Source organism: Falco punctatus (genome assembly GCF_963210335.1).
Source record: "Falco punctatus genome assembly, chromosome: 15".
Taxonomy (NCBI): Eukaryota; Metazoa; Chordata; class Aves; order Falconiformes; family Falconidae; genus Falco; species Falco punctatus.
This window is the reverse complement of record NC_137595.1, coordinates 16421151-16438975: the sequence shown is the minus strand read 5'-3', so window position 1 is coordinate 16438975 and position 17825 is coordinate 16421151. Positions and strand designations below refer to the sequence as shown.

Genomic DNA, 17825 nt, shown 5'->3' with positions numbered 1-17825 from the left:
AAACTATGTGATAAATTATTATCAGGGACGGGCTATTCAGAAACATTTTGTTTAGATTTTGGCAAACAGGTAGATATTTGCTCTGTTGTCTGGGCAGATAGAAACTTGCAGTGGAGATCCTTGCACTGACAGTAACTACACAAGGTCATGCTAATAAGCACTGCAGAGTGATTAGGTGTACAAGGGCAGCTTGAAGTGGCATGTCCAAAACAGGTTGATCTATCTGGCCTGGGTGCCAAGCGTTGCAAAGCTATAGGAGTTTCAACTTCAGTTTGGTATCTTGAGCTCAGTACAAACTAACAGCTGCTCTGCTGCTGGTACCTGCTGCAGGTTTAAGGTGACACAGGCCTGCGTGTGCACGCTGCAGTTGTGTTCCCACGTGCAGGGTGACCGTTCTGCAGTGATGTAGCAAATGGCATGACTGCTGAGAGGGAGTGGAGACCAGGCAGCGTGCAGGGGACAGAGGCATTTACTCTCCCAGTTCCTGGACTGGTAACAGAGCGCATTTCCACTTTTTTTCTGTAGTAGCTTATGAATGTTTTTGTCTCATTTGCCCTTCCCCCTGCTTATCCTTTTGGCTTCTCACACAATTACAGACTGAGCCTGTGCGACTGTATGAAAGGCATTTCCTCCTGTTACTTTTTTTTTTTAGTCAGCTTCAGCCCACCAGCTGCTTTCCATTAGTGTTACACACACACTCACTAGGAGAGCAGCACATAATGCTTCAGGCACTGCTGAATAGCAGAAATCCTTCAGAACTGCTGTCAGACAGAGGCTTCTCAAAGCAGATTGTAGGTTAAGAGAGTTCAGCACATAGGGGCCTGTCTTCTGACAAGCCTTCTCAGAGAAGCCAAGGTGTGGGGACAGAGGGCAGTGAGGGGGTGTTGGCTGAAGGCAAAGTGTGAAAGCTGTGAATGGATCTCTTTATGTGAATGGTTGTTTGCTCTGGATATCTCCTCAAGGGTAGGAGGTGAATGCTGCCTGTTGCTGTGGGTAATTATGACCCCCTGGTCATAACTTATCCTGGGAGAGTATTCTATTGATATTAAATATTATCTAGGTGCTTATCCAGACTTCCTGATCGCTACTATTACTGTATCATTGGTAATCCTTGGAAAAGGACCTTACACTTTCTTAAACTCTCCCGCCTGTGAAAATGACAAGAGCAATATTCAGTAACAAGGTAAACTCTTCCCCTCACTGTTATCAATGGAGGCAGTAGCAAGAGTCCTAATGTAAACTGCTGTTTGTGCTGTTCTCTTGTGCTTACCTAAAACAGCCACGGTCTGGCTAGGGACATACCAGCTAGGAGCTGGTAAAAAAAGCTGGGAATTTCATCCTAGAAACACTACAGTATACAAGAGTACAATGGGATCAGCTGTGCAAGGTCAGATCCCAGTTCCTGCTGTCATGTTGGGTCATACGCTGTTTCAGCAAAGGTGTGTGGGGATCCCACGCTATTCAGCATGTTCCCTGAACCTGGACCTGGAAGTGCAGTTCGCTCTGCTCATTGCATGGAGGGCAAAGGGCTTCTATTGAGCTTCTGATATGCTCAAGGGATGTGAAAATGAGATAGGAATCTTGCTGGCTCTGCTGCTGCTTTATGACTGACTGAAATCCTGTTCCATGGAGTAGCAGAGGGTAAACTTTACTTCACTTAAGTGTCATTGGATTAATGAGTTCATTGATAGTTAGCTTTGTAGGGTTCCTTGAGAACAAAGCCATCAGCCACATTTTGTCAGAACAAAGTCCTTTAATGTGCTTTAGTAAGACTGAGTGAAAATTTAACCTGTCAGTCACCTTTTTGCTGCGGAACGTAATCTGAATACTAGACCATCCTGCATTCTGTGTCTCTTTGAAACTTGGTGCTGAGAAGAAACAGAGAAGGGCTTTCTCTGAGGTCCTGCTGTAGCTTGAAATGTATTCTGGGGGGAGTCTGGCTGCAGGGTGGTGGCCTAGAGAACCAGATGAAGGGAGTGTATTTCCCAGTGATGATCCATCTTGCTGTGCAAAGTGTGTGTTCTGAAATGTGGAGCATAAGCTTGATTTCAAATAATTTTTGTAGCGTGAAGGAAATTGGTCTTTAAAAGCTCCAGGCAAAAATTTCACCTCTTTCTCTTGGCTGCTTGCCATTGTCTATCTTCTGTAGGCTATAAAGATGCTAACTGAATCCAGTACTTTATATTCTTGAGTCTTTATTTCCTCAAGCATTTATTGGGTAGGAAAGAGGCTGTTCAGGATTCAACATCTCCTTTGATCTCTCTATCATAAGGCCTTCCGGAATGCTTATACAGAAGCATGGGACTAAAGCTGAAGAAACACTAAAGGTGGGGTAGGAGCTTGCTTGCTGTGCAGTCTCCAAGTGTTCTGCTCCACTGGAGAGACAGCAAGGAGGCTGTGTCCTGTTTCTGAGACTGAGCAGAAAGCGTCTGTCTTGGGCCTTTGTTAAATGCAGGAGACTTGAGGACTGTACAATGTTAACTTCCCAGGAGTCCTTAAATACACAAACCAAGCAGTGAAAGGAAATTGTCTTTTCTTCTTTTAGCTTCCCCACCCCACCCCAATGTAGGTAGTCAGTAATGTACTCATCTGGGAAGAGGGAATGGTCAGAACACCACCCTGGGACTTTATTTCTTTTTCCCTGTTACTGCCCTCCCATAGAGCACTCCAAATATCTGGCCAGTTGCCCCATTTGTAGCAGGGAGACAGGAATTTTTCTCCTGTTCCTGGAGATTCTTTTTTTTCTCTTAAGACTCATTAGTTCCTTTAATGAGTTGAAGAGCCTCAAGTGAATGCAACACAGCAGGGTTATTAATAGAAGTTTTGTATGGGATAGCAGGGAGCCTAGATCTAAACCATCAAACCATGTGAAGGTAGTGGTGATTGCTAAGTAGGTCCTGTTGCCTGCTTTGAAAGTAAAGCAAGCCCTGCAATTTTGCAGGAGGGTTTGTTTTTTTTTTGCTTTAAAATACACCCTCGCAATGCAAATAAAGTCTAGTAATACCAGATTTTTTGTTGTGATTGCATCTGTATAGGAAGCCACTTCACAATTTGCAAGTTAATTCATTGGGTTGTAGATGTAATGCCCCAGCCCATCACCCTGTGCAAGGAGAGATGAACACCATGTAGTCAGTCCTTGCTGCCCTCAGTAAGCTTTCGGTCATTTCCATGGCCTTATGCAGGAATTGCTGCAGTAGCCTTACTGGGCATGGCCAGGCCTGGCTTTTAGGGTGTCTAGGAGAGACTCAGCATCTTGTGGCCTGTGCACATGCAGGGATTGTGAATCCTGTTGGAGAGAGGATAAGAACATGATTAAAAAAGTTGTAGACTGGAGAAATGTGCCCACTGTTCCACTTCTAGTGGTAATCAAACGGTAGCTGGTACTTGACAACTCTACTCCCTTGGCCAGCCGTAGATATCAGTCTGTCGCTGCTCTGCCTTGACTGTTCCCCCATGAGGGGAGTCTCCTTCCCCCCCTGTGAGCTCCTTCTCCCAGCTGTCCTCTAGCATCTCCTAGCCTGAAGAGTATCAGAAATACTGCTCTAAAAGGCCATTTATTTAACCTGATATTTTTATCACTAGAAATCAATATGCATATGGTATTTGTTTAAAATTTTGTCTCTAATGGCATAATGCTCTGGGAAAGCTTGCAGGGTGCACAGGATTCATACAGTTGATTGAACTGAACATACATGGTATTGATAGATCCTGATGCCGCGTCTGCCAGCTGTCGTTAAGGCCTGGAAGTGGTGAATGTCTGAAGATTCGATCAGTTAATGCCTGTGCACTCACATGTATTTGTATTGATGGAGTTTTGTCCTCTTTTTCTCCATTATATTGATCCTCAGGCTAGGGTTTTTTGCTCAGAACATTTCCTATCTGTTCTCTGTAAAGTACAACTCACTGTCACCAGAAATAGAAGTCTAAGTGTCGACTAATTGCTAACTTTCCTTTGGGTGTGTCATCGAGCTTTTAATGATGGAACTTACACTTTGCTGTACATATATATATGTATTTTTTTTTCTTGTCGCTTAAATACTTGCTAACTTAAAGCTTGTAAAAACCTGTGATTTCCCCTCACCTCAAGTCACTCTTCAGTTCACTGGAAAAAGATGATCCTGTGATGAGGTATACAAAGGCACCAAACCATTAGGTCCTAAATGGGGCACATTTGCAAACAACCAATGCACCCTTGCAATTGACACTTGACCTCCATATGCCCCAGAGAACTCAGCTATAAAATTGAGTTAATGCTGGAGCTGATTTAACTGTGAAGAGACTGCCTCGGAGCTGAACTGCTTTGCAATTATAGTTCTACTTGTATAAAAGATATACCAATTGGAAATAAATGTTTCCAGTTATAATAAACACAGCAGTCAAAATATCTCCAAAGGCTGGAAGGATTTGGAGTGAACGGCTGAGATGACTGAGTAATTTAAATAAATGTAGAGCTGGTGAAAGAAAAGCTGGATCTGAAAGCAGCATTTTCTCTTGCTTTGATTTTATTGAAGATGGGTAAAGCAGAAGTTAGAGGTCTAAATGAACCAGATGTCAGGCCCACTCACATTCTGTGAAAATAAGCTCATCTCTGGGGATTTGCCAGTTTGTCCTTGGAAATTTTTTGAGTGCTTTCTTGATGTTTTATTTCAAATGCATTTCCCTTTCCCTCAAGAAAAATCTAACATAATCAATATGCATGGTCTATAAAGTTGAGGAGGAAAATGGGGAAAAAATTCTTTTTAATACAGAGAATCTATGAGACAGTCTGCTGATGACCACTTTAATCAAAATATGCAGAAAATGCAGACATTTGCATGGATAGTTGATGAGACACGGGGGAAAAAAGGAAGAAGAGTTGAACGGTTATGATCATCCAAAAGGGAGAATCTTAAAAGTCTTATTTTTTTTGTTCCTTCTCAATACTGTCTAACATGTTTCAAACATGTTTCAACATGAGGATGTTTCAAAAACATCCTCAGTGCTTCTTACTTGGAAAAGGTGTAATTGGTCCTGGTTGCTGCAATGACTTTTTCATTGATTTTAGCAGGTTGGGATGAGATTGCTTGGAACTACAGTGTGTTAATGCTCTCCTGTCTTCACTGCTCACAGATGATCCGTTCCAAACCAGAAGAAAACTGCAGTCTGTAGTCTGTCTCCTCCATTTCTGCTACAGTACAGCAGCATGGCAGTTTGTGTATCTGTGTCTAGCACAGGGAAAGCTTACTTTGAGGTCTGTTTCTTTTTTTTTGCAGGAGCCCTGCTTCTTTTACCTCTGTGGTCTGTGTGTCATCCGTGTTCCACCTCCCACCTACCCCCCCCCCCCCCCCCCTTTTTTCTTTTTTGACAGTCCTATCGCCTCTGCCTCTGATTTTGTGCACCTTATCTTTTCAGGTTAACTGAGGATGTGGGCTTGTAGGAAAGTTCCAGTGCTTTTGGGCATGACAGATTATAGAATGTGGGGGTGATACAGAAGAAATAGAATAGTTTACTGATTTGTCAAATTAGTATAGAATCATAATCTTGCTTGCTGTTGAGGTACTTAATTTGGCAGTTATACTGCCAAATTATACCATTTTGATGTGGAAAATTGTTAGATGAGGTCTATGCAGAAAAGGGAGCAGGATTTGTTTCTGGGTATTTTCATTTATTTGTAAAGATTTCTTACTCCTGACACAGTACATTGGAACTGCTAACTATGTAAATGTATCACCTAGATATCTTCCATAACAAAGGACAATATTTATGAGCTGACCTGCTAAACTGTCACATTTCTATTGTTGCTTGACATCTGTACTGTAACTCTTGTGGTCTGCTGCTTAGTTCCTTTGTGTCTAACAGACACCCGTTTAGGAGTCTTGGAAAATACATAGCGGAGCCAGTTAACATTGAATGATCTTAAAACTAGGCTGAACTTTTGTTTTCATCAGGGAGGAAGATGATGCCATCAGCTAATTTGGTTGATCAATAGCCCTGCTTGCGATAGGGTTTCAAAGCTTGTGGCTAAAAGCTGATTGCACTGAATCCAAAATAAATTTGATCTATTGGTTTCCACAAATGTAGCATAGCCCAGGATGATGCTTCAGTGCTGAAGCTTAACTAATTTTAATAACGCTGACAGACTAGCCTGGTGCCTGCTGTGAGGACACTGTAATACATGAACCCTCAGCAGCAAAGCACTTAAGATGTTTTTTTACAGTAGCATGGAGCTGTCACTCTCTAGAAAAGAGAAATCATAAATGTTCATTATTCTGAAGCTGGGAAGCTTTAGAGTCTTTGCTGAGCAAGTTTAATGACATCTTTCATTAACGCAAACTTTGATCCTGGTTTACTAAAAAGAGAGAGGTACTGGCAAGAAATTAGAGGGTTTGTTAGTTTTGGCTGGAGAAATAGGTGTTACTGAAAAATGAGGAAAAGCTTCGTGGCTGAAGCGCAAAAAAGTGTGAAAGCCATATTTCTGATAAGCATTTGAGTATGCAGTTTCAGAAAGGAACCAGCCATGTTCTTTCTTCATGTTGGGTGGGACCATATTCTGCTGGGAAAGTGGACTAAAATTTAACTGAAGCTTTCATCTCTATTTCAGTGACTATAACATGGCTACGGGGCCAACAGAGGTCACACAGTCACCTGAAACAGGAGAGACAGCTGAAGAGTGCACGGGTAAGCAGTTGTTCTCTGAATGTATAGCTGATTTGGAAGTTGGGATTTATTTTCTTCAGGTTGGGGGGGCTGTAGTGACTTGTTTTGCAGTGTTGTTTTGGTTTTTGTATTGTAAAAAACCCCAACTCTGTGGCTTTGTCAGCTGGCTATATTATGGGAAGGATCTTTTAATGTACAGTACTGGAGGGTCATAACCTGATGGAGGATATTCTTTTCAATTCTGGCTTGGATTTTCAAAACCAAGATGTTAGAACTTAAAGGGCTCATTGTTGTGCCTGCTTTGATGGAGCCTACAGAGGTGGGGGCTGAGCGGTTTAGCCAGCCCCCGTCTGTGGGAGCTGTACCAGTATCCCTGCTGCAGCCTCATTCTCTGCTTCTGGCCAGAGACAACCGTTTGTTACTTATTCTTTAAATGTAATTAAGTAAAAAAGTAAAAAGTAATTTCGCTACTTATGCCAAAGAGTTGTCTTAATTAAAGGAAATCCCCTTTGCCAGTGTTCAGACTATTCCTGAGGAGATAGGTGAATATGAAGAACAGTATCATGGCTGAGGCGTTTTGGAAGTGGCTGTCATATATCTTGATACTTTTTCTTCTTTTCTTTGGCTAATGTCTTGCAATCATCTTAAATGTTTGTGTTTCAAAGGTCATTTTGCTTTATCCTTTAGAAATACCTTTGCCACCATCAAAAAGCAAATGGCAAAGTGACTGTCAGTTGAACTCTGCAGGGCAGATGGATGGGGTTGAAGAAAGTGTAATGATGGGTGCTCAGCAGTGGCTGGTTTCTTAAATTTAACCTAGTTTATCACATAGTCCAGTGTTACCCATGGCACACTGGCAAACTTGTGTGAGACCCACGCGTGCAAATTTTGTATTTGGGTTCACTAGAAGATTCAGAAAATGGATCAATTTCTGACCTGGGTGATAGGGAAGGCAGGAGATGGCTTGCTGTCTTAAGTGTTGGCTCTAAACCGACCAGGAATATTTGTCTCAAACTGAACCGAAATTTAAAAAAGTTAAAGGCTGCTATGCTATTGCTGAAGTATTCCAGAGACACTTGACTGCACCTGGATCTTTTGTTTACTTTCCAGTTAATGTAGGATTGCCTCACCTCTTCCTCTTCATAGCTTTAATTGGCTGGTGATGTAAAGGCTCTAGGAGGCTAAAATCCCCAGCCTTCACAGTGTAGTCAATTAGATTGATTTCTTGAGCTTTACCTTCTTGTCTGACTGGTAGTAGAGGGCTTCCAGTGTGTGCTGCTCCTTCTTGATGGCAGTAATCAGGTCAGTCCAAAAACTGTCAGCACCCAATGTTAGCCGTACTGAATCCCATGATTTTATTGCCTGTCTGGCAATATCGGCTATTTTTTATGAAGCTAGACTCATGGTATTTTTTCACAATCTTGTCTGGATTTTTTTTTATTGTCTGTTTTTATTGATGAAAATATCTAGTCCTTGGATTTCAGAAAAGAAATGGAAAATGTGTCCTAAACATACCTTAGGAAGTCGGAGAGCGTAGAAGATCCCAAAATTAACTGTTTAATTTAAATATGATCATTGAGCTCCCAAACTAGATGTTCCCTCTGCTTTTTAGTCTCAGTTTTGCACTGGAAAAAGCATCTTTTTCTCTTCTATCTTGTTATGGGGAAGAAGCATGAAAAGAGCAGAAAGATGCATTAATTTTCTGTGCACCAGAGAAACAATGAAATAGGCAGTACACAAACTATAAAAAATACAGAATAAACAAACTTTACAGAGAAAGCAAAATGCTTACTCCTACCCCTTTTCCTGTTATAATGGGCTAAATCATAGTTAGCATAAGCAACTAGTTTTTGGGAAGGCTTTTGCTTTTGAGGGCAGTAGTCTTTAAATTTAATATTTTATTTTTAATGACATAAAATTGAAGATTGGTAAATGTAAGAATTAAAAAATCATGAGTCATTATTCATCAGTGAGTGAAGGGGAGATAGACACATTTGAGCTTGGATTGTCTTTTTCTGCTGTGACTGGATTTTTGTTATGCAATGATTTTTTTCCATTGTAAGTAGTGAGATCCTCCTGTATATTATTATTAGTTCAAGTATCATAGAGCACTCTACCAATTTAGTGATATGTTGGGCTGCTTCACAGTGCACTGAAATGTGGGCACCTTTAAATTTAATGTGGCATGCTTTTAATGGCGTGTAAAACCAGCACACAAGTGTTCACAGCAGGAAACAAATATGAACACCGTCTTTCTGAACCATGTCTTTTTTGCCAAATGCTCTCACACAGAGCAGTCCCACAGTTTTCATCCACATGCAGCACTAAGTGTCTAGGAGTGATTTTTATCTGTTTCAGCACAATAATATGGCTAGTGCCCATTTTCTGGAACTGCAGGGAGGCTTTCTGTTTCCTCATTCATCTGAAACAGCTGAAGGCATGCAGCTGAGTAAGAGCATGGCTGAAGAGGAATTATTGCTGGAGGGGGTGTACCCTGCACATCAGTAATAAATTAGAGGCTAGAGAAGGCACTAAAAGTAACTGATGCGTCTGCATCAGAGGATCTCTGTGCACAATGATACCCAAGCGTTGTCCCGTGACAGCTGAGGTTTACTCATTGGCAGTGTCTGCAAATCCCTTCCATGGGCTCCATTCTAAAGTTAGCACCACTTCTGATCTAAAAAAATATTTGGAGTAGTACCTTGGCAGTGTTATCCTGTGTCTCTTTAAATGTCATCACTTTTTTTTTTTTTTTTTTTTTTTTTTTTTTTTTTTTTTGTTGTTGTTGTGTTATTTGTGTTGTGGGCTTTTTTTTAAACGTTCCCTTGGTTCTCTGGAAATAGCAGCATCTAATTAAGCTCATCAGTAATACTTGCGCTAGGATCGAACTTGCTTTCTGTCTGTACCACTGTCAGCTGACCAGCGTACATGAGAGTGTCCTTGTTTTTCATTTAGACTGCCTTTAAGTTGCAGGCCACTCTACATATAACAAAGTCTTCCATTTTGTTCCTTGAGTTGTTGGGCTGTGGTAGCACACATTGCTGAATTGGTAATTTTGGGACACTGTTTTCATGAAACTTTGTAATCTTTTGTTTTGCTCATCTGAAATAAACCAACTCAACTTTGACTGGGAGAATACCATACACATTATCTAATTGCTGATATGAATGGCAGTATTGGTAGGGAGGTATTTCTAAAGATTTTATAAATGATACTCGACATGCTTGTTTTATTTGAGAGGCACTGTGGTTTTCTGGTTGCTGTGTGACCCGTCTTCTCTTACCAGTTATTGCTGTGGGCGCAGCATGAAACTCATCGGGCCCTGTCAGAGTCTTAACAAATCCAAAAGCCTTGGGGCCAGCTCTGTAATCTGGGGCAGGCAATATAACCCGTATGTTTTTTGTGACTATCGTATCCACTTACTGCCTGATAAGCAGCAGTGGAAGACAAAAAGGCCTTCCACTGATAAACTCTCCATAGGAGCACCACATCCTGTTGTTACTCAGATGAGTGGGAGCTACTGCTCTGCAGAGGTAGCCATTTCATCACTCTGTGCCGGACAGTGTAGCAGTGTCCTTGTGTGTCCTGACACATGGTGCTGGCACTGGTTTTGAAAGCAGGGAGGAGGCAGGGCAAGTAGATCTCAGTTTCATTGTTTATTTCTCAAAGTGACTACTGTCTGATGCAGCTGTGTGGTGGCACAGTTTCAGCCCAGATAAGGCCCATTGGCAGAGATCCCTACACGTACAGGGCACACGTTGAGACAGAGCATCGCCGACTAAATCATTGCTGGGAGAAGACAATAATTGTGTTGAAATAATGCCTTGCTTATGAAGGAATCCTCCAGCTGTGGGCATTTATTATGCCCACTGCTGTAAAGTATTAATTGAACAATGAATTTGGCTCAGATATGCAGTGATGTTATTGCTCTGCATATGTATTTAAGTAAATCACAGGGTCTTAGTACAATAGTTTGGCCCAAACTGCTCCAAACTTACCCCTCAATGTAAGGGTCAGTGACAAAATGCAGCACTTGTGTGCTGAAAGAAAATACAAGTAAGAATGTTAAAGTATCTTAGGTTATTAAAAATGAAATGTCAGTGATGTTTTCTATGGTTTATTTTGTTCTTTTTGTATTTTCATTTGGACAATGGAAAATCTGAAATCAGATTAACAGTTCTCTAATTTCTTTCTTAGGACTGCTATGTTTAGGGGTTTAATGTCCTGCAGGGCAGTGTCTTAATCTAAGTTTGCTCCATTGCCCTTGGAGGAGTTGTTGATTTTATTTTGGGGCAGTGGTTTAATGTGGAAACAGATATTTTGGGTTTAGAGTTTATGAATTCTTTTGCCAATTTCAATCTTTTTACCAAATGTTAAATATCCTTGAGGTGTTGTCTCCTTACAGCATTGAGTAAAGAGAAAGCAGAACTAAACCGAGCTAAGTAAAGAACACTATGATTAAAGACATTTAACAGTAAGAGTTAAAGACATTGGCATCAATTTTTTAAGTGAAAATATACCAACTGTGATTGGCATGATCACTGTTCAGTTGTAGGTAGATGCATTCTCTGTATAAGGGGTATTTTTCATAAACTGGAACCTAAGTAGGCACCACTATTGTCAGCGTAATGCCAGTGTTGCTTTATAGGCAGCAAACGTAAGAACTGCAGCTTCACCTTTCACTGGACTCCACCACTGAATTATTTACAAAGGAGCCGACTAAAACTGAATGGGCTGCTCTAGCTTTGAGGCTTCCTCTAGAATTTAAGAGATAACATTCTCCAATCTAAGCAACACTTCCAACTTCCATAAATTTTCATTTTTCTCATGTTGCAGGAAAGAAAAAATCCAAATTTCAGACTTTCAAGAACTTCTTTGCCAAGAAGAAAAGGAAAGACCCTCCACCTCCCAGGGGTGAGAGTAATTTAAAACCTTGCCAGTCCAGCAGCGATGTCAGCATCTCTGTGCTCGACACTACTGCACTTCATTCACCAAAGGAGGCTGGGTAAGCTGGCGGGGAAGGAAAATAAATAAATAAAAGCAGACCTCTCACAGCAGTAGGATGAAAGCGTGAGTTGGCCCCTTAGGAGCAACCTCTGTCCAAGTTTGTACAAAACAAGCCCTAATGCTGATGAAGGAATTCCGGGAATTTCCTCTTTCTTTGCTAGTGCTTCAAAAGCCAGCCAGGAAAGGAGGGGGAGGGCAGCCAGGGGCAGGGTGATCCAATCTCTTAGTCTAGAACTGCAGATAGCCCAGATTGTTTTGATTGGTTTTAGTGTCTGAAATCTGTCCTGGAAGGTCCGATCAGCAACTTTACAAGAGGATGATGATTGGGTAGTGCTAGTACAGAGAATACGTGTGAAGTTGAGTTGCTGTTCTTTAGCATCAGTGCCCTCTGTCATGGCTGAGGTAAAAGGAAAGAAATATTTTTGGTGTATTATCAGTATGAGATTGCTGCTTTAACTTTCTTACATAGCAGTTTAGGTATAGACAACAACTGAAGGCCTCTAGTTTTGTGTCAGCTACCCTTGAAGGGCTGTGCACATAAGGTGAGGTTTGCAAGTCCTTAAGGAGTGCCCAGAGCAATTTTCACAACCCTGAATGATGTTAGTTCCAAAACTTACCCTTTTTTCAGTTAGTGTAAAACAAACACTTGGACTGCTAACACTGCTTCACTGATAACCCTAGACCCTCAACCTATACAACACTTCCCTTGCATGTCTCAAACTGAATCTGGGGTGGGACAACCCTCTGAACATGGTTATGGTTCTCACCAGGGGTGTCATGGACCAGTATCTGGCAACCTATAATTTGGCTGTTTTCCATCTCCCCACCCTCCTCATACTCTCCTGCTAGCTACTCAGCTAGGCCTGCCTTTGGATTACCCTAGGCCTTGGGCTGTGGAGCTGCAGACTAACAAGGTGTGACAAAACACCAGCCACATCCTATGGTTTGCAGTGTTCTTTTGGAGAAGACGTTGGATGGGTGACACTGGCAAAGGACATGAATAGGTGACTGGGGTGGGACACGCTGAAATCAGCATTGCTGCCAAATGCTTGGTATCACCAAAGAAGGTATTTGGTAGAGCTGGACACTGCATTTCTTTTGGTGGAACAGCTTATAGATGTTACTTTCTCATGTGTGCCTGTTCCTCCTTTCCCCACCTTTCCCCACTCTCTTCTGTTGCGTTTATGTAACGCATCATGGAAATTATCTGGGAATGAAACAACAGTCTCTCTATTTTGTTTGTTAGCATAACAGCGACAGAGTAAGTGACCACACAACCAGTCCCCTGGAGTAAGGGAATTAGACTGACTCAGCTAACCCAGTCGAAAGTTTAGGAACAGCTGAGCTTACTCCGCCAGCCCATAAGAGGGATCTGGCTTAAAAATCAACTGTCTGCTCCAGAGGCAGCATGAGTGTGAACTCTTTCTCTTGCCCTTAACCAAGTACTTAAAGTCCATTTGCTGTTTACCTCAGCACTACCCTCCAGTGATAATGAACTGTTTTGCAAGATCAGAAATCAGGAATTGAGTAAAACCCTTCTGTTTTTTCCCTTAGAGATAGGATCAGATGGACTATCCAAAAAAATTAGAGCATGTGTTTGTGCTACTTGAAAACCCTATCATGTCCAGACCCTGCATGGCATAAGCATGCTTTGTAAGTACCTAGAGAGACTGAACTACACAATCCATTGGAAAACCTGATCCTGAAAGCGAGTGGAAATACAGCTTGTGAAAGTTTTATAGCAGGACCCTGAGCTTTGCAATTTCTGGCATGCAGAATTTCAAAACCAATCCTAGAACAGTGCTGCTGTTTGTTTGTTCTTGAGGCAGAAGCACTGCTTTGCTTTTTCCTTCCTTTTTTTTTATCTTTCTTTTTTTTTTTCTTTTTAAACTGTGTGTGGTGGTTTGACCCTGGCTGGACACCAGGTGCCCACCAAAGCTGCTCTATCACTCCCCTCCTCAGCTGAACAGGGGAGAGAAAATAGAATGAGTCTCATGAGTTGAGATAAGGGCAGGGAGATCACTCACCAATGACCATCAGGGGCAAATCATGGGGGAAGCTTCTGGCAGCTTCTCACAGAAACCACCCCTCCAGCCCCCCACTACCAAAACTTGGCCATGCAAACCCAATACACCATGTAATCTTCTTAAAATTTAACTTCTCAGAATACTAACCAGAGACCAAACCCCCAGATGTGCCAAAGGCTTCTTGTAACAACCAAAGGGATGTGTCTAGATGTCAGGGTGCTGTAAGGAATCAATAGGATTACGCATCTGTGAAGGGGAAGGGAGCATTATGTGCCACTGCCTCTTTATCTTCCAAGAGGCATGAGTTTTGAATGGAAATAGGAAAACCTGGATGGCAAAGTTAAAGCATGACTGCTTTTCTGTATCATCAAAGGGATAAAAGACCTTACATAGCGGAAAATTGGGTCCCAAATAGTCTTAATCCAGTTAAAAAGCTTTGAGCAGGAAAAACTGCTGGGACAACATGTAAAATTGTCCTGGTCTTTGTAATGAACACTCACTGCTTTGGCAGGCTGCAGTCGTTTTTGAGAGGGTGGCTGCCTGAAGGAATTGTGTCACCTTTCTTCCCCTTACTTCAAACACTAATAAAAGGCGTGGGGTTGCAGCAGGAAGAAGTGGAAAACAGCACAGGCCGTGTGGAGTTTAGGAGTGGCTTTATTGCTGGCTGTTGAGTCCCATCATTTCCTCAGTCTTGCTAGCTCGAGTGTTTGATACACATGAGCATTTGTATAGGGAAACCACTGTGGAGATACAATGGCTAAAACATCTGGGGGTTTAGCTAACAGTGCATCTTTAACTTCAGTGCAAATATGAATACACTGCCTGGAATTACACGTGAATGTATATTTGCACATAAGAGATTCATCTATACTAAAGCCGCAGTTAATTCTATATTTAATCCAGTGCTCTTTTTGTGACTGCCAAAAGAAAATACAGTAATTTGCCTGCAAACACATATGAAACATGAGCAGAGAGAGAAAAAAAGAAGCAGATCTTGTACTGGCAGCCTCAAAAATAAGGAAGCCTCAGCTCTTCTTGCTAAAGAATTCCAAGTAAAGGAAGTGAGGAAATCCCCAGTTAAGAAGGTTAATACATCCTAATGCACATGTATAGTAAATAAAATATGCCAACTAATAATGAATATACATTACAGTAAAAAAAAGTTGCATGACACTGTCTTTCTGAATGCAGTAAAATTATGTCTTGCCCATATAGAGTGTCTTTCATCCTGAAAAAGACTCAAAAATCAAACACACAAAAAGATGGGATGACTTCATTCACTTTAGTGGTGAAATAAGGCAAGTGCCTTAGTTGTGTGTAGAACTGCTGTCCTATAAACTAACACAGGCATTAACTATTACATACACCAGGAGAAAGCATGAACTGACCTGTGCTGTGAGGGCAAGAGTTCAGATTGTCTTCAAAACAACATAAACACAGAGAAAAACTGTTTTGCCCTACTGTGAGACTTGGTATAACTGTATACAGATTGACTGTACCTTTGGGGCAACAGGAGGATTAGTCAAGCAGACAAAGGAGGTGTTGTCTCTGGAGGTGTAAAGAAGGGAAATGCAGGAAGAAAAAAAAAAAAAAAGAAAAGTAATTTTTTTGGGTTTTTTTACATGGTGTATTTACCTTACAAAAGTTCACAGTCTTTCAGGGCTTTCTTCTAAATAAAGAGAGAATCTGGGGTTAGGCAAACAGCAGAGACCTCTTCTAGTTGCTTTCCTTGCAGAAGAATGTTAGCCTTACTGGATTTTTCTTGTGAAAGTTCTGTTCCTAATCATCCCGTTACCCACATTAAAACTTTCAGAGGCAATGAACATTGCCTGCATGGCAGTTGAGCAAAAGAATCCTTGTAGCTTGTGAGTTACGAGGCTGGTGGTCAACAACATGAGAGTATTCTCTGTTGTTTTCCAGTTAAATTCTAGAATAAGATCCTGGTAGAGGCCATCCTTGTGGTCTTTTGGACAAAGTAATGTACAGACAGTGTCTGCCTATGCTGGTGGAACTTGGTGAATAAAAGATTTGGAGCCTGCCTTGTTGTGCCACCCAAGTGCATAATTTGCCCTGCAAAACTTAATAGCCCAGCCCCAATCAATCTTAATTGATTACAACTCAGTTAACAGCTGTTGTGGGAACTCATCAGTGCTTCACTTGGCTGAACACCCAGTGAGCATATATCTTAACCCAGTGAGCAGGAATATCTTAACCTGGGTACTTTAACTTGACCACGTACAGGTATGTAACTATGGCCATGGACGCTTGTCCCCTCTACATTTTTTAATATGCTTAGGATCTGGTGGCGTTCATGATGCAGGTGAATGGAACTGTTTTAATTGCTGGACCTGAGAGGATTTGACTTGTTTGTTAATTAGCGGAATTACATTTTCTGCCTGCATTTGCGGGAAGGGGAAAGATAATCCACGATCTTTGGCAGGTATGACACACACCAGGCTGCAAAGGTTGTAACCTGAATGTCTCATGCTAGGCACGTTGCCACCAAAGGAGGGCAGGGGACTCATGTTGCCCTCCTCTGTGCTGTAGACATCTTTCAAGGTGGCATACATCCAACTAGATCCCAGTATCTGACCTAATCACCCTGGATTCCCTCCCTAGTCCACATAAACTGACCTGTGTGTTCAATGCAGATGCTCAACACCTGCATTAGATCAGCATCCTAAAAAGTGGGTTTTCCTCCCTCCTGAGTATAAAAGGAGCTAGCAGTGACTACCTTGGGCAGTTAACATGCACAGATCTGAAGTTAAGTGAGATGCATCCCACCCTGGCATCTTTATGATCCTTCTGCCCTGGTGAAGTAGTGCAGGGGAGTGTTGGAGGGCTGTACCCAGTGCACTGACCACTCTTCCTTCTTTCCCAGGCCCAAAGGAAGCATGGGAAACAAAGCCTTGTCCCATGACAGCGTCTTCATTTTTGAGTCTGCACCAGGGAATGTGGCGGGTGACATGTTGTCTCAGGAAAACATACCTGGAAGAGTGAAAGCTTTGCAGGTGAGGACACTGCCCCCTCATTAACGGTGCTGCTCTGTATTAGCTCTCTCCTAGGAAACTGTTGCTTGATTCCTCTGCTGTGTGCCTTAAGACTTTGTTGACTAAAGTGTCCAAAGCCAGATTCACTACTTTTGGACCTATTCTGCCTCTTGGAAGCTGCATCTTTGAGCAGTCCCAGTGCTTTCAGCCTTGCCCACGTCTCAGTGTGTGACATGAATCCAGCTCATGGACTCTTGGAAACTTTCATTAATGAGCATTTCCTCTTCCAATGGGATTTCCATTCTGAACTTCATAGCTACTGCTTTTGGGTTAAGGCCATTTATTTATTCTATAGCATGTCCCTTGCACTGTTATTCTTTATATATTATTCTTTTTGGCAGTTTCTGGCTATGTTGTTTTCACTAGCTAGCACCAGCAGCTATGTAAATGTGTGGGATGATGAATATGTCAGGGCAATCTTAGTGACAGCTTTATTTATATCATTATTCTTCCGATCTCTGCCAGCAAAGGATACTGTATTCTGCTGGGTCATTTCCGTCTTCCAAAGCACATACTGAACCCTCGCTGACAGCTCCCTTATCAACTGTTGGTTATATTAATTACATTTAAATAACAGCCCAACTCAGAGCATTGAGATAAAAGTTTAAGGTTTTTCCAGAGTCTGAAAACAAACTGTTGATAAAGCAGCCAAAAGCCATTGAAATTCTTCCTTTGCTCAGTGTGAGCTTCATGTTGCAAAACCCAGTTGCATCACATGTTAAGTAACAGAAGATGCACAGAGGGACTTGTTCCTCCATAAGACTGCAAAATAGGCTAAGCTTCAATTCAGGGTATTTTTTGCATAACAATAGGAGTAGCAGGAGAAATCATGTTTATATATGACAGAACTTTGTCAGGGAAAAAAAGCTCTTTTCATGCTATCTCTAGTCTACTGTGCCCTCTCTTCATCCGTCCATCATCCTGTGTGTTAATACAATACCACCAGCACTATTTTTATAGCCATAAAAGACAGCCTTTTTCTGTGAGCTTGACTCTTGCCAGAATAAAAGCCAAGCACTAATAAAAGCTGTTACTTTCTTAGCAATGTAAATTAACTTCTACCAGTAGAAGACAGACTGTAGATTCAGAGTTTTCCCCACAACAC

At 41.8% G+C, this 17825-nt stretch overlaps 1 protein-coding gene across 8 annotated transcripts in view; it reads left to right on the top strand.

Annotated features, from left to right (window-relative positions):
- Window positions 1–17825, top strand: part of KIAA1210 — a 66362-nt gene that overhangs the window by 30287 nt on the left and 18250 nt on the right. For all 8 annotated transcript variants that reach the window (XM_080365684.1, XM_080365686.1, XM_080365680.1 and 5 more), the window contains 3 exons: window positions 6581–6657; window positions 11473–11641; window positions 16552–16681. In XM_080365684.1, coding sequence (XP_080221810.1) covers window positions 6591–6657; window positions 11473–11641; window positions 16552–16681 — 366 coding nt within the window. In that variant the 5' untranslated portion in view covers window positions 6581–6590. The remainder of the gene's footprint in view (window positions 1–6580; window positions 6658–11472; window positions 11642–16551; window positions 16682–17825) is intronic.